Genomic DNA, 14,303 nt, shown 5'->3' with positions numbered 1-14,303 from the left:
GTGCTGGGAAGAACTTGGTAAGGGGATGTGGGGCAGTGGCTATGGCTGTCCTCCCAGTGACCTGTAGCATCTCCGATTTTGGCATTTACAGGTAAGCATCATGTGGCTTAGCGGAGTCTGTGGGTGAAAACAGGCTGCTGCTGAGCCACGACACCTTCTGAGAAAGTGGCTGGGAACTCAGTGATGCCTCTGTCAGGTAGCATGTGATAGCTCTGCTCGCTCCAACAACTGCCTCTTTATCAAAAGTAGGTTTCCTTCATTATTTGGTAGGCAATATTAAAAACATGTTTTTTAAAAATGTTTAAAATAGCCCTTGCCACAAATTCTAGGCATATTTTGTAAGTACTACTATGAATTGAAATGCAAAAATTTAAACACACAGGATAGTTTACTAAACATGCTGTACATTGCAGTTTGTTCTCACGATCTATCCACAGGAAGGAAGCCTACTTGCATTACAAAAGAAGCGTCTTTCCCTCTTGATGGAGGACTCTCATTGGTTAATAAAGAAACTGCCTTGGCCCATTTGATAGGCCAGCCCTTAGGTGGGTGGAGTAGACAGAACAGAATGCTGGGAGGAAGAGAAGTTAGTGTGCCTCTCCTCTCTGGGTCAGATGCGATGGAGCCAGCCGCCAGGTCAGACATGCTGAATCTTTCCCGGTAAGACATTACTTGTGGTGTTACACAGATTATTAAATATGGGTTAAAGCAAAATGAGAGAATTAGCCAATAAGAGGCTGAAACTAATGGGCCAGACAGTGTTTAAAAGAATACAGTTTGTGTGTTGTTATTTCGGGGCATAAGCTAGCCAGGTGGCCAGGAACCAGGCGGGAATATAGCCCTCCGCTCCCATCATTACACCCTCTTGCCCTTTGTCACATAAGAACATGAGCAGCACTGAACCCTGAGTTCATTTCAGCCAGAAATAAAAGCATGTTCATATGTTTAAGACAATATTTTTCATCCAGGCTTATATTATTGAACCTATACAAATTATAGAAATGTGTCAATGTACTTGGCCATGAAGACAAAGGTATCGAAGGGACGTTTGGGAAGACCCCCTCTTCCCATATAGTTGGGAGGTCCTGTCCACATCTCAGAGCTGACATGGATTCACTACTAGCTTATGCTCTGTCTGCCAGAAAAATGGGCCAGAAATACAGCCAGCCCTCCACAGCCACAGGTTTAAACAAGAGCAAACAAGCAAGCAAACAAAACAAAAGCCCAAGGGCATATTGTTTGTGTGCTCATCACCTACAGATGTTGATTTTTTGTGGCTACCTCTACGCAGCAGCACAGCAACGGCTGTTGTGACATTTACATGGGGTTGATGATGGCTTAAAACACACAGGACCATGCTCTGGCTATATAAGGAATGTGACTGTCCATACCTGAAATCTCATTGGGTCCTGGCCCTAATCCTCTGTGATAACAATGGGTGAGTGAGAAGATGATTTGGGACCTTGATGGGGAGGGAGAGAACATGAGGAAATGGAATGATTGAGTTGGGGAGATACACAGAGGGAGAGCAAGGAAAGAGATATCTTGATAGAAGGAGCTATTATAGGGTTAAGAAGAAATCTGGTGCTAGAGAAACTCCCAGGAATCCAAAAGGATGACTCCAGCTAAGACGCCTAGCAATAGTGGAGATGGTGCCTGAACTGGCCTTCCCCTGTAATCAGATTGATGGCTATCCTAACTGTCATCATAGAAACTTCATCTAGCAACTGATGGAAGCAGATACAGAGATCCACAGTTAAGCCCTGGGCTGAGCTTCCAGAGTCCAGTCAAAGAGAGGGAGGAGGGATTACATGAGCAAAGGGGTCAAGACCATGATGGGGAAACCCACAGAAATACCTGACCTGAGCTAGTGGGAGATCGCTGACTCTGAACCTGAATAGGACCAAACTAGGTCCTCTGAATGTGAGTGACAGTTCTGTCGCTTGGGCAGTCTGTAGAATCACTGACAATGGGGCCAGGATTTATCCCCAGTGCATGAACTGGCTTTTTGAAGCCCATTCTCTATGGAGGGATACTTTGCTCAGCCTCAATACAAGGGGGAGAAGCTTGGTTCTGCCTCAACTTGATATGTCTTACCCTTTCTGAGGAGTGGATGAGGGGGTTGGGTGGGAAGAAGATCGGGGAGGGGAGCGGGAGGAAAGAAGGGAGTGGAAATTGTGGTTGGTATGTAAAATGAAAGAAAAAACCTTTTAAATAAAAAGTTAAAAACAAAACAAAACGAATGGGTGGCTGCTCTGCTGGTCCGTTTCCTCACCCGAAGCTCTTGGGTCCCATAGCCTTCGGTCAGAGTGATCTGAAAGACCTCCATGCCACACATGTAAGCAGCGAGCCGGGACAGGCTCTGCTTGCCACTGCCCCCAACTCCAACCAAGAGGGCATGGCCTTGAGGCGTCTGAAGGATGCGGCTGATGCGGCACCTGGAGAAAGAACCAGCCCCATTGAGTCATGAAACCAAACGTCCTGCATGGTAGCAGTGTGTAGAGACGAAACGTCAGCTTCAGTGGGATGACTGTGTCCCTGTCCGCATGGTTCCCCATCAGAGAGCATCAGGCTTGCAATATCTGCCTAGGAAGTTACCCAGGTGTCACATTTGGACTCATACCACATTATACTGCTTGAAAGGATATTCAAGGCCTACATGTAAGCTTCAATTTTTATTTTTATTTTTTGATTAACAAGAAAAATCCCAAATCTCTGTCAGTTCCCTGGTACAAAGACCTTCAGGGAGATTTGCATGAAAGCTTTGCTCTAAAACCACTTTACAAAACAAAACAAAACAAAACAAAACAAACCATCAAGAAAGGATTGGTCTGGATCAACAGACATCTCCATGTGCTTCATTCAAAGAGACTGAAGATCCGTTCCCCTAAAACATCTATTTACTTTTATTTTATGTGAATGCTTTGCCTGCGTCTGTGTTCATATACCAAGCATGTCCCTGGTGTCTAAGGAGGTCACAAGATGCATTAGATCCGTCTGGAATTAGAATTTTACAAACCTTTGTGAGTCATTCTGTCAGTGTTAGGGACTGAACCTGGTCCTTGACCACTGAGCGGCTTCTTGAGCCCCAACACTTGCTTCTTCCTATGACTCTTGCTGCCCTTTTACCTCAGGTGGCTCCAAGTAGACCACATTAGCCATGGGTATCTGAAAGTTAAGTTTCTTCCAAGACCAGTCAACCCCTCATCCTACTTTAGAGATTCTGAATGTTTATACTAATGATATCATCATTCCACTTTCCAAGTAGGAATATATTTGTTTTAACACTGGTTTACCTGAAAAAAAAATGACTTACATTTGTTATACAAATTAAAAAAAACAACCCATAAAATAGAAAGTATGTAGATGTCCAACTACAAAAGATGGACGTTATTATCCTTGCTTTTCTGAAACAAATAAATTCCAGCCCTGGATGACCCACATCACTCTTGGTTTTGGAAAACTGAAGTTAGAGCCTTGCAGGACCGACATGTAGTATCACTTCAAGTCTCTAGTAATTGAGAAGACAGGTTGCTGTTACAAGCCTTGTGACTCCATTAGATTTTACATCATGGGACCACACTAACAAGATCACTTTGGGAAGACACAGCAGGAGAGAAACCCCAAGTCCAAAGTTAGGTTTTGGTTGCATTTTAAGGCATGTTTCTAGGCTTTTGCCCAACAGGATTCACTAAGTGACAATGTCCCTTTCGTCAAAGCTCAAGGACTCTTCAATTATCCCTACAGCTGAGTCAATCACCTTTACTCTTAGAATCCCTAATCAAAGAAACACTTTATGATTTGAACCAGAAGAATCCCACACTAAAAATAGTCTTCCCATATAGGAAAGGGTTTCCCTCCGTGTTGGAGGGGGATCAGTTTTACCTGGTCACATGTGCTGACAGCATTTTATGATGTCACAGGGGACAGTGTGGACAGTAATTTGCTGTACTCAGCATGCTTGCAGCAAGTGATTGCCGGTGGCCTTTAGCTCCAAGGCTAAACATTCTAGAATAACTCTTAAATTTCCTATAGTTTCTCCATTCAGATTCACTTCTTTAATGAGTAATTTTTCTTGTTCGTATTGATTTACTTTTTATGATATACTTTTAAATATTTTAACTCTTATCCATTGTCATTTAATAGAAAGGCCTGGGAGGATGAGGGTGATTTGGGCAAGGAGAGTTGTATTGTCTGTAAAGATGACATCCCACTTGGCGTCAACAGACACAGTTTAGATGAGCAGTTTGAGATCCTGTGACAGGCCATCCAGTAGCATGTCCTCAAGGTTCCTATTCTTCATTATAAGAAAATAAGCCCCGCTGGAAGGGCCTGAAAATGAACATATTTTCTTTTAAGCAATGGAATTTAAAAACCTATTACCTCAAGAAATTTTATAAAAAGTATGTTCCTGCTGAATAAATACTATCTTACTTGTGACTGATAAAAACAAGTATCAGATTACACAAATTGTAGGAACAGGCCTTGAAAAGATTAACAGACCTTATGGAGTCTAATTGCAGGCTCCCAGGAATGTCCCTATATCCTTTTGTTGTAGTTTGTTTGAAATGGTCATTATATGGGTTGACTGTTTTAAACTGGAAGGTAATAATTATGATATCAGATCTCATGGAAGTCAAACGGTTCCAGTTGTTACTGTGTGTACAGTGTAGATTACTGTGGAGTGCTATTTACTACACCATGTGTGTGGAATCCCACCACAGTGTCATCTATAAATGACTAATAAAAGTTTTTCAAAGAGAAAAAGAAAACCAAAATGTTCTGGGTACATGAGGCCTATTTATGCCTCTCCAGCCTTGTATTTTGTTTGCCCTGTTTTTAATCTACGTTACATATGCTATAGCCACTTTCAACTTTTACTCTGTTATTTGAACATTCATGGTTTGGGCCAAAACGGCCCTCTGCAATGTGCTTCTCCCAGATCTTTCTATTATCAGTTAAGCTAGTCATATAGATCTCATCTTAAAAAAATGCCACCTCTTCCCTTAGACACCCAGTTCTTCTTTAGAAATCCTATAGAGATTGAGCATCCTTTACCCCCAAATCTTAACTGCTCTAAAGCCTGAAGCATTTTATGGGTCAAGGAGACAGAAAGTATACAGACAAATCCCAGCTACATTAAAAACAGACCCGACTCCCTGGAAGTGATGTGCGGAAGGTTTACTAGAGAGGAAAAGTAAAGCGATGGCGAGATCAGGTTGGGGTCTTATCCCCAAGATGTCTCATTCCAGGAAAGAAAACATCCGAAACTCTATGCATTTTGGATGAGGCGTTGGTTTCTCAACCTTCGTCTTCTTCCTCCATGTACCTGTTGTCTTTCTTGGCACAATGCATTACTCCTGGGGCATTTTTTTCTTGCTCATTAGTTCATGTTCTGGTAAATGTTCACGTGGAGAATTCACATACTCACTGGGGAAGGCACTAGGTGAAGCTGCCCACACTGGGCTGTGAGCCCTGATGGTCAACTGGAGAAGGCAGTGGGTGGAGGTGCCCACACTGCTGTGAGCCCTGATGGTCGAGCTTTACACCAAGGCAAGCAACTTCCTTTAATTTCCTGCTAAGGAGATGTGCCCACCTTTTGTTCTCACTAGCTGCTCTAAAACACTAAAGGAATCGGCTATGCTGCTGCCTGGAATGCAGTGGGCACTCAACACATCCCACTTAACCCACGAAGTCCCACGAGTCATTTCTGTTCCTCTTTATTCCCACCCTTCTCTGACAGGGCTGCAGTGAAATACAACATCTGTATGAATCTGCAGCTGTTTAGAAACCAGTTTGCCTCTGTACATGCAGCTAGAACTGTGACATAATGGATAGTGACATGCATTTTTCTGCTGTAAGAACAACTGTGACTGCATAGCTGCTGTGACCAATGCACTTACACATGTTGCATGGCATCTTCAAACAGCACCAGGTGCATCGCCGAGTGGAGCTCGTTGTAGGTGTCTACCGCTTCTCTAAGAATTGCCTTCAGGCCTTCCCAGTCCTTCACTGGCATGTAACAAGGGTCCTCCACACCAGTAGCAAAGTGGCAATAAATAAGGGGCTGTTGCAGCAGCACGCGCTCATCAGCACCCTGCAGGAAAACACGAACAAACTGTGAGAGCCACCCGAGGAGTCACCTATTCAAGAGGCCAGCTTGTGCCAGCAGGTCTGTGCACAAGTAGACCAGACAATGTGCCCTAACCAGACACAGCACACTGCGAATCTCAGCTACTGTAGGAAAGGGAAGTCTGCCCGCTCACCCGCAGCCCAGAGGCGCTAACTCTGGCCTCACGCCAGCAAGAGGCCTTTGAACAGTGCCCGCTCACCTCCACCCACTTACTTTAAAGTACTTATGGGCAGCTTCCAACATTTTCCTGTGAAACAAGTCACAATCGTTTGTGTCTATCAGTTTGTCTCCATAAACACGGGATGATTCATGAAGCCACAGGCGCAGTAAATCTTCTGGGCATTTTAAACATTCAGGAGAAGCAAACAAAATTCCCTATATGAGAGGAATTAGAAACACATCTTTAATTCAGAAGACAGTGCCATTCTTACATTTAGGATTTATTTAACTCTACACTATACACACGTGCAAATAAAACTCATTTCACCTTCTGATAAGTGATATTATAGAAATTCAAGTATAATGCCCATTTTTAAAAAGTGTATATGAATGTTTTAAGTGCATGTATGTCTGTGCTTCACATGAGGGTCTGGTGCCCTTGAAGGTCAGAAGATGACATAAGATTCCCTGGGACTGGAGTTACAGATGGTTGTGAACCATGATGTGGGTGCTGGGGATTGAAACTGTGTCCTCTAGAAGAACTCAGCTCTCAACTTCTGAGCCATCTCTTTCTCCCTCGTCATACACATTTCTTTAAAAAGATTTATTTATTATTATTTTATATGCGTGAGTGTTTTGCCTGCATGGATGCGTACAACATATGAGCAATACCCCAGGGGCCAGAAGTGAAGTTAGAGACAGTTGTGAGCCACCATGCTAGTGCTGCGAACTGAACTTGGGACCTCTGTAAGACCCGCAAGTGCTCTTAACTGCCCAGTCATCTCTCCAGCTCCCTCATCACATGTGGTTTAAGGAATGTAACTAAAATGATTTCAAGAGTCAGCAGGACCTAAAGCTCATATCTTTGCCTATGTATCTCAGCTGCCAGTGGATTTTACAAAATGAAAGCCCAAACAGAATGAAAGTAACAGGATACAGACTTTCCTTGTTTTTTTAATCTGTTGATACCCGCCAAACAAAACCCTTTCACTTCACAAATAAAAAAACAAATCAAATATAGAAAAGATCAAATGTAGAGTGTCCTCTCTTAGAAGGTAGACCTAGGACGAGCATGGACTCACTGTGTCTCCTGCGCCCACCGACACTGCCCGTCAGCATCTGGGGTGCAGGTGACCCTAGCTTTGTGGACAGCCAGCTTGCTCTCCACACACAGCATGGACGACACTGTGAAGAACGGAACCGCAGGAGACTGACACTGTTTGCAGGTATGGGACGTGCTGGGCAGCCTGAACCTGGGAGCTAAGCAGGCGGGACCACATCCTAGGACAGCTTTTCTGCTGAGAGACTTTACAAAGCAGAGCCTTTCTGGCAGGTGCTGGAAGCACGGATGTGAAAGCGAACGGTCCATGCTATCCCCAAGCTGCTGATGGTGTGGTCAGGTCCTGAGGTCCTGAAGAGAGTGCGAGTGGAAGTGCACAAAGGAACTGCGAGTCTTAGACAACTCCCCTGTACTTCACTGCCACAGAGGACCACATCACATCTGACTTAGCAACTCAAGCTCTCCAATCCCTCTTTAGGATTCCCTTTGTATAGTCAGCAGTGAACACTGCCGTTTTACCACATGATACAGTTTGACTCTCAAGTGCCTCCTTACCCTACTTCAGATCACCCTGGTCTCTGTGTCTGTCCTGAACATACTATGCAATCAAGGTAATTTTCAGTATCAAGCCAAATGATTTATGATTTAAAATTTCATACTTTGATATGCATTTAAAATGATACGTTGATGTTCTATGCAAAAAACATGACCAATTCCTCTTATTTGGCACTTAAGATAAGAAAGCCTTTATTTACAAAGATCAAATTCTACCTTTACTGCTATTGCTTACTCATTGTCTACCACAATCTGTGTGTCTCCCTAAATTTATGTATTGAAACTAAATTGTGGGACCAATGAGACAGATCAGTAGTGACCTGAGTTCAACTGCCATATATCATGTAAAGGTTGAAGGAGAGAACCAACTCCTTAGAGTTGTCATCTGACCTCCACAAGCATGTGTAGATTGTACCCTTTTCCCACACATCACACACTCACATACATACACACAATGAAAAAAATATTTAATTGCCAATATGATCATATGAAGAGGTGGGGCCTCTGGCAGCTACTAAGTCATAATGGAGAGGTGATCTCATACAAGCACTGCTGGGTATTATCCCTTTTATCCTGTCTGCTATGGTTAGACACAATGTTCAAGGCACTGTCCTCACCAGACACCGAGCTTGCTGGTACCGTGACTGTAGACTACCTAGCACCACCGACCTAGGAGTAATACATTCTCATTGTCTATGAATCACCAAGTCTCCGGAACCTTGCTATATCAACACAGATGTTGTGTAACCTGAAGGGAACCACCCCATTGATAAGAAGGGCATAAAGTTGCCATGTTCCTTCACAGACAGGTTTATGAATAAAGGAAGAAAAACACATACAAAATAACAAAGTGTAGCTGAAAACTGAAATGGTTCTATAAATGAATGCCAAATTATCCTGATATTCAAGAAGCTAGCTTGTCAGTTGAGGTACCTGGAAGATGTTTGATAGGTCTCTCATATTAAAAATGTAGTGGAATTTAATAGCCGTGGGTACAAAGCACTCTGCCATCATCTGATGGAATGCTATTGTTGCCTGGATCAGAGAGGGGCCAGCCCTGAGAACCGATGGGCAGAATGCTTGCTGCTGGAGGTGGAAGTGGAAAATCTGACTATAGATGGTCGTCAGGGCATCCACCGATGGAAAGTTGAATGCAAGCACCGTGAAATGCCTCTGAAAAGCAACAGCACAGAACACAGATAACAACCAAATGAGAAAATGCAGCTCCCCCTTTTTATTAATTTTAATAAAGCCTGTCTTTTTGTAACAGGACAGATGATCATGTCTGCCTTATGTGAGCACTTTCCCATTTCCCATACATTTTAATATATATATATATATATATATATATATATATATATATATACATATATTTGTATGAATGTATATATATATATGTCTATGTCTTAGGTGCCTGAAGGAAGATAGGATTAAACCGTCTTTGACTGCCAATCTCTGTAAGCAAAGGGTTAAGGGAGAAAGTACCTTTGGGCTTTGTGTCTCTAAGCCAAGTTTTTGTCAAGAGAGTTCATCTGCTATTAGATAATGCTTTGTGAAGAATCATGCTCCTGTGGCTATAGTCTCCTAATTAAAAAACAGGAGGGTCACCTGGGTTGGAAATGTGCTTTTTAATTGGTCTAGAGTGTTTTTTTAAACAAGTTTTAGCTATATTAAAAATTTTAATTTTTTATCAAATATGTCAAATCTAAGAATTTATTGGAAATGTCAAACTTTTCTTAATGTCTACTAGTGAATTAAAGAAGTTACAAACATTAACAAGTCAATGCCACAATTCTAGAGTGGAAATTAACAACGAACACACGAGTTGTCAAATTACATTTTTTTAAATCCATTCTGATCAGAAGACAAGAAAAAGTTTCTCTGATGATTGAGAGACCAGCAGCATTCCTGCTTTAAGTAATTGCTCCAGTCTCTGAGAAACAATAAGAACTTGTAGGCTTCCTTGTTATATTTAAAGAGGGGCTTTAGTCACTCTTTTTCACAAATCTTTTTTTCCCCTGAGGGGAAAATTGAGGTCTCAGTTTTTAGATTTTATATCTTAACAGTAGATTGAATATTATATTGGCAAAATGAGTTCTGTGTCCCAAAGAATAAAACAGACAAATGTTTAGTCTGTTTTTGGTCTGGCTTTAAGGTAAACAGGACTCACTAGGTTTGGAACTTTGTGTAGTAAGTTAATTAAGAGGCTGGAAATCACCAGTCATCATTATGACCTTTCCCCCCTTTTTAGACTGCATAGTAAGTTGTAGTGAGTCAGGAACATTGGCTTAGGGGCCCCTTTTTTGACCCATAGCATTATGGTATGAGGAAATCAGGATTATGCGTTTAGGAACCTTTTTTTCTTTTCCTATGGAATCATCAGTGGCTGTGATGTCATCAGGGCTGGTACTCCTCTGAATAGTTATTCCATTTATTTTTATATTTTGTGAAAAAAGTGCAAAAATATCTGTTGTTGGGGTTTCTGTCCTGCCCGATTCCCGCAATTGTTAAGTTCCAAAGAAATCACCACACAGAGGTCTACATTAACTATAAACTGATTGGCCCATTAGCTCAGGCTTCTTATTAGCTTTTTTAAAAAATATTTATTTATTATTTATACAACATTCTGTCTGTGTGTATGCCAGAAGAGGATACCAGGCCTCATTACAGATGGTTGTGAGCCACCATGTGGTTGCTGGGAATTGAACTCAGGACCTTTGGAAGAGCAGGCAATGCTCTTAACCACTGAGCCAGCTCTCCAGCCCCTTATTAACTCTTATAACTTATATTAGCCCATAATTCTTGTCTATGTTAGCTATGTGGCTTGGTACCTTTTTCAGCAGGGCAGTCATATCTTGTTTCTTCTGTGGCAGAGGAATGGGCTTCCTTCTTCCCAGAATTCTCCTGTTCTTATTGACCTACCTCTACTTCCTGTCTGGTTATCCCACCTATACTTCCTGCCTGGCTACTGACCAATCAGCGTTTATTTAAAATATAACTGACAGAATACAGTTGTCCCACACCACATATCTTTGATCCCAAATTAATTAATATTGTTCATGGACATCTATATTTAAGAAGCTTAGTGTAAAAAGTGTATGGCTTAAGGCATTAGGTGGTGTTTGAGGATATAACTGTTTTGCTTTTATATTTTGAAGTTGTGTTTTTAAGGAGCCATGGGCACACTCCACAATTCTTTTTCACCATTAACAACATATGTAGCTCTTTTATTGGAAGACACATTTGTAAAAATTAACATAGCATTTTTAAGGGATCTCTTTTACAACTTTAGGAAAAATAAAGGAATATAGCTGTGTGAATTGCAGAAATGGATCAGCCAGGAAAAGATTATTAATTGGGCTTTTAAATTGAGCAAATGCAATTGTCCAAGAATTACTATTTTGAAATAACCAATTAATTTGTTACTTAGTATAAGGAACATTGATTATAGGTGTTTTTTTGCCAAAATATTTTTTAGATTTTATTCATTTTTTTTGTGTTAAGTAAGCTATTGCTTTAAAATAAGGGTTTAATATCTTAATTGGCAAAATGGGAAGTTGTAGCCATAAAAGTGGACCATTTTGCCATAATACTGTTGTAGGAGTAAGTGTTATAGGTAATATGTATGTTTGTCAAGGCTAATTATTTACAATTACAATAAAATGTATTTGTTGTTTTTGTATAGCATACTCTACCTTGGTGAGTACCTGTGTGGCTGTTTCTGTAAGTTATCTACTGGAATTTGGATCACTGCTTCCTTTAAGAAGTAGTGGCTCAAGGTCTTTTTTAGGATATTTTAAATAAGGTTTTTACCATTGTATGTCTTATTAAAAGTTTGTAAGCTACTTTTTTGATCCAAGTTGCAAGTCTACTTAGCTAACAGGCTTAACTTGCACTCATTTACATTTTTACAGACACCTGTCTGGGCCTGAAGCTGCAGTCTCTTGAAGCTACTTTTTGTGGCTTGGCTGTCAGATAAGGCTTGGCTCCTAGCTGTCTCTGGGACCTGTGGTGGGCACAAACCATGCTCCCTCTGCTGCTTGGACATGTCCCTCCAGGGACTTGGAATCAGGAGGTTCTGGTTTAGCAGTACCACCATAGACCAACATGAGAGGGCGACTGACACATTTAGCTCAAGTTCTCCATATCCACCATTGCAGTGACTCTGAGACTGTTGGGTCCCTAAGCTCAGGAGGGTAGAGCTATGTTGATTTTTACTATTCTTGCTTTTTTATTCTAAATTTTGTAATCACAAAATTAGAATTCCTGAATCTTCTCCTCTGTTAAAAACCATAGATTTATCCATATAGGCTCCTTGGATCATGGGTCTATTAGCCCCAAGCATTTCCATTGACTGACCCTGGGCACTGACTGTGGGAGGCATGGCCCTTTAAACTCTCCTGTCTTCTGCCTCTTCGGGCTCCACCACACAGAGTGGGTCAGACTCAGCTGGCTTCAACACGTGTGTGTGGACTGCCACAATCTCACTGGTAACTTGGGCCATTGCTAGGCCAACCGCTGCATTCCCTTCATCCTTCCCACCCGTACAGCAGCAACAAAGGCTGCAGCTACATGACTGAAGCACTGCTGCTTGCATGGGAGAAGGCAAGGCCTCACTTTGGCCTCTCTGAGTCCCAGAGCAGCCCGAAGACAGTGGTGCAAAGGCCCAGTGTGGATCAAGAATATAATATTTATCAACTCTAAATATCTTTGTGTTTGTTTCACTTTAGCTCCTCTAGTTATTAAACTATATCCAAGCAAGTATATTTATAATTGAATATTATTTCTTTCTCATATTTATAAATGTTTACAGTTTTACTCCTGAATTTTTTTGCTCCACCTTTCTCTTTTTTATTATTTACTATTTATTTTTGAGCACTCATTATTCACCTCTCCACCTGTGGTGTGATTTTTTTTTGTGGGTTCCTCGCATACTCCCTTTTACTCCTGGTCATACTTTTGTGTGTTTTGGGGTTTACTGGTATGCCCCACATTGGGTACCACATATTGGCGATCAGCCTTGACAAAAATATCTCTTGCCAGGGTAGGGGCATGGGGATTTAGAAAAATTAGTAAAGAACACAAAGATACATGAAAAATAATAAAACAGAATAAAATATCCACCAGGCAGTAGTGGTGCACACCTTTAATCCCAGCACTTGGAAGGCAGAGACAGACAGATCTTTGTGAGTTTGAGGCCAGCCTGGTCTACAGAGCAAGTTCCAGGACAGGCTCCAAAGTTACAGAGAAACCCCGTCTCAAAAAACAACAAACAAAAATCACCACCACCACAGCAAAAATAATTAAATATTCATAATATGGAAAGAATGCTTAAAATTTAACAAAAACATTTGATCCAAAAATTAACAAAACGATTTTAATAACATCTCCCCCAAAGAAGATTCACAAGTGGATAAAAACACATGAAAAGATGCTTCAATATCTGATCACCTGAGAAATGCAAAACACAGCTATCCTGATACTGCGTTGCTCCCATGAGCATGACTGCTATGAAGAAACAAATCCTGGTTGACAAAGATATGGAGATGCCGGAGCTTCCTGCACTGTTGGTGGGGGTGGAAGGTGGCATGACCACTGTAGAAACAGAATGGCAGATCCCCAAAAAGCTATAAACCAAATTACTGTCTGATTCTGCATTCTACTTCTGGGTAGACAGTCAAAATAATTGAAAGCAGAGTTTTCCAGAAGTATTTGTGTGCCTACGTTCAGAACAGCTTTATTCTTCCTAGAGGGGAAAAACATGAAAGTGACCTGGTGTTCACGGTGAGTGAACAGATAAGCAAAATGTAGCATGGAAGACAGAAAAGCGCATTACCAGGCTTCAGAAGGAAATGCTGCAGTATGCTCCACGAGTGATCTTTAGCACAGCATGCTAAGTGAAGTACACCAGTCCTCAGACAGTGTATGTCTCACTAAATGAAGTGCTTAGAGAAGGCGGGGTCAGAGACAGAGAAAGTCCGATGGTGACTGTGAGGGCTCAGAGCAGAAAGGAAGGATGTCATTGCTTAATGGATAGAGTTGCAGGTTAGTCCACTCACTGTCCACTTAGAATGATTGTGCAACACGTATTTTAGTATAATAACAAAACTGAAAAAAATGATTTTCCAAAGATGCCTGTGGGGGATGCAGAAGGTTCTTCAGGCAGAGAAACTATTCTGTATGCTATTTTGATGGTGGACACATGTCATTATACATTTGTCAACGCTACAGAACAGGAAGGACAGAGAAGGAACCCCAGTGCAAACTCTGAGTGCTCGTTAATAGTTACATGCTAGCATCACCTCGTCAAATGCAACTAATGCCAAGGTTAAACAGAGTTCAAATGAAGCAGGTGGTGGTGGATGCGGGCCTAGACATAAATGCTGTCAACTCATT

The 14,303-nt window shown here is 41.6% G+C and overlaps 1 protein-coding gene across 1 annotated transcript in view; it reads right to left on the bottom strand.

Annotated features, from left to right (window-relative positions):
- Positions 1-14,303, bottom strand: part of Dnah11 (dynein axonemal heavy chain 11) — a 317,751-nt gene that overhangs the window by 136,707 nt on the left and 166,741 nt on the right. The window contains exons 49-52 of the mRNA XM_038336393.1: positions 8,841-9,080; positions 6,347-6,508; positions 5,904-6,097; positions 2,276-2,438 (exon numbers count right to left, since the gene is read on the bottom strand). Of these exons, the coding sequence (XP_038192321.1) occupies positions 2,276-2,438; positions 5,904-6,097; positions 6,347-6,508; positions 8,841-9,080 (759 nt within the window). The remainder of the gene's footprint in view (positions 1-2,275; positions 2,439-5,903; positions 6,098-6,346; positions 6,509-8,840; positions 9,081-14,303) is intronic.

Source organism: Arvicola amphibius, chromosome 7 (genome assembly GCF_903992535.2).
Source record: "Arvicola amphibius chromosome 7, mArvAmp1.2, whole genome shotgun sequence".
NCBI classification, from domain to species: Eukaryota; Metazoa; Chordata; class Mammalia; order Rodentia; family Cricetidae; genus Arvicola; species Arvicola amphibius.
The sequence above is the reverse complement of the archived record's forward strand: the minus strand, read 5'-3'. Positions and strand labels throughout refer to the sequence as shown.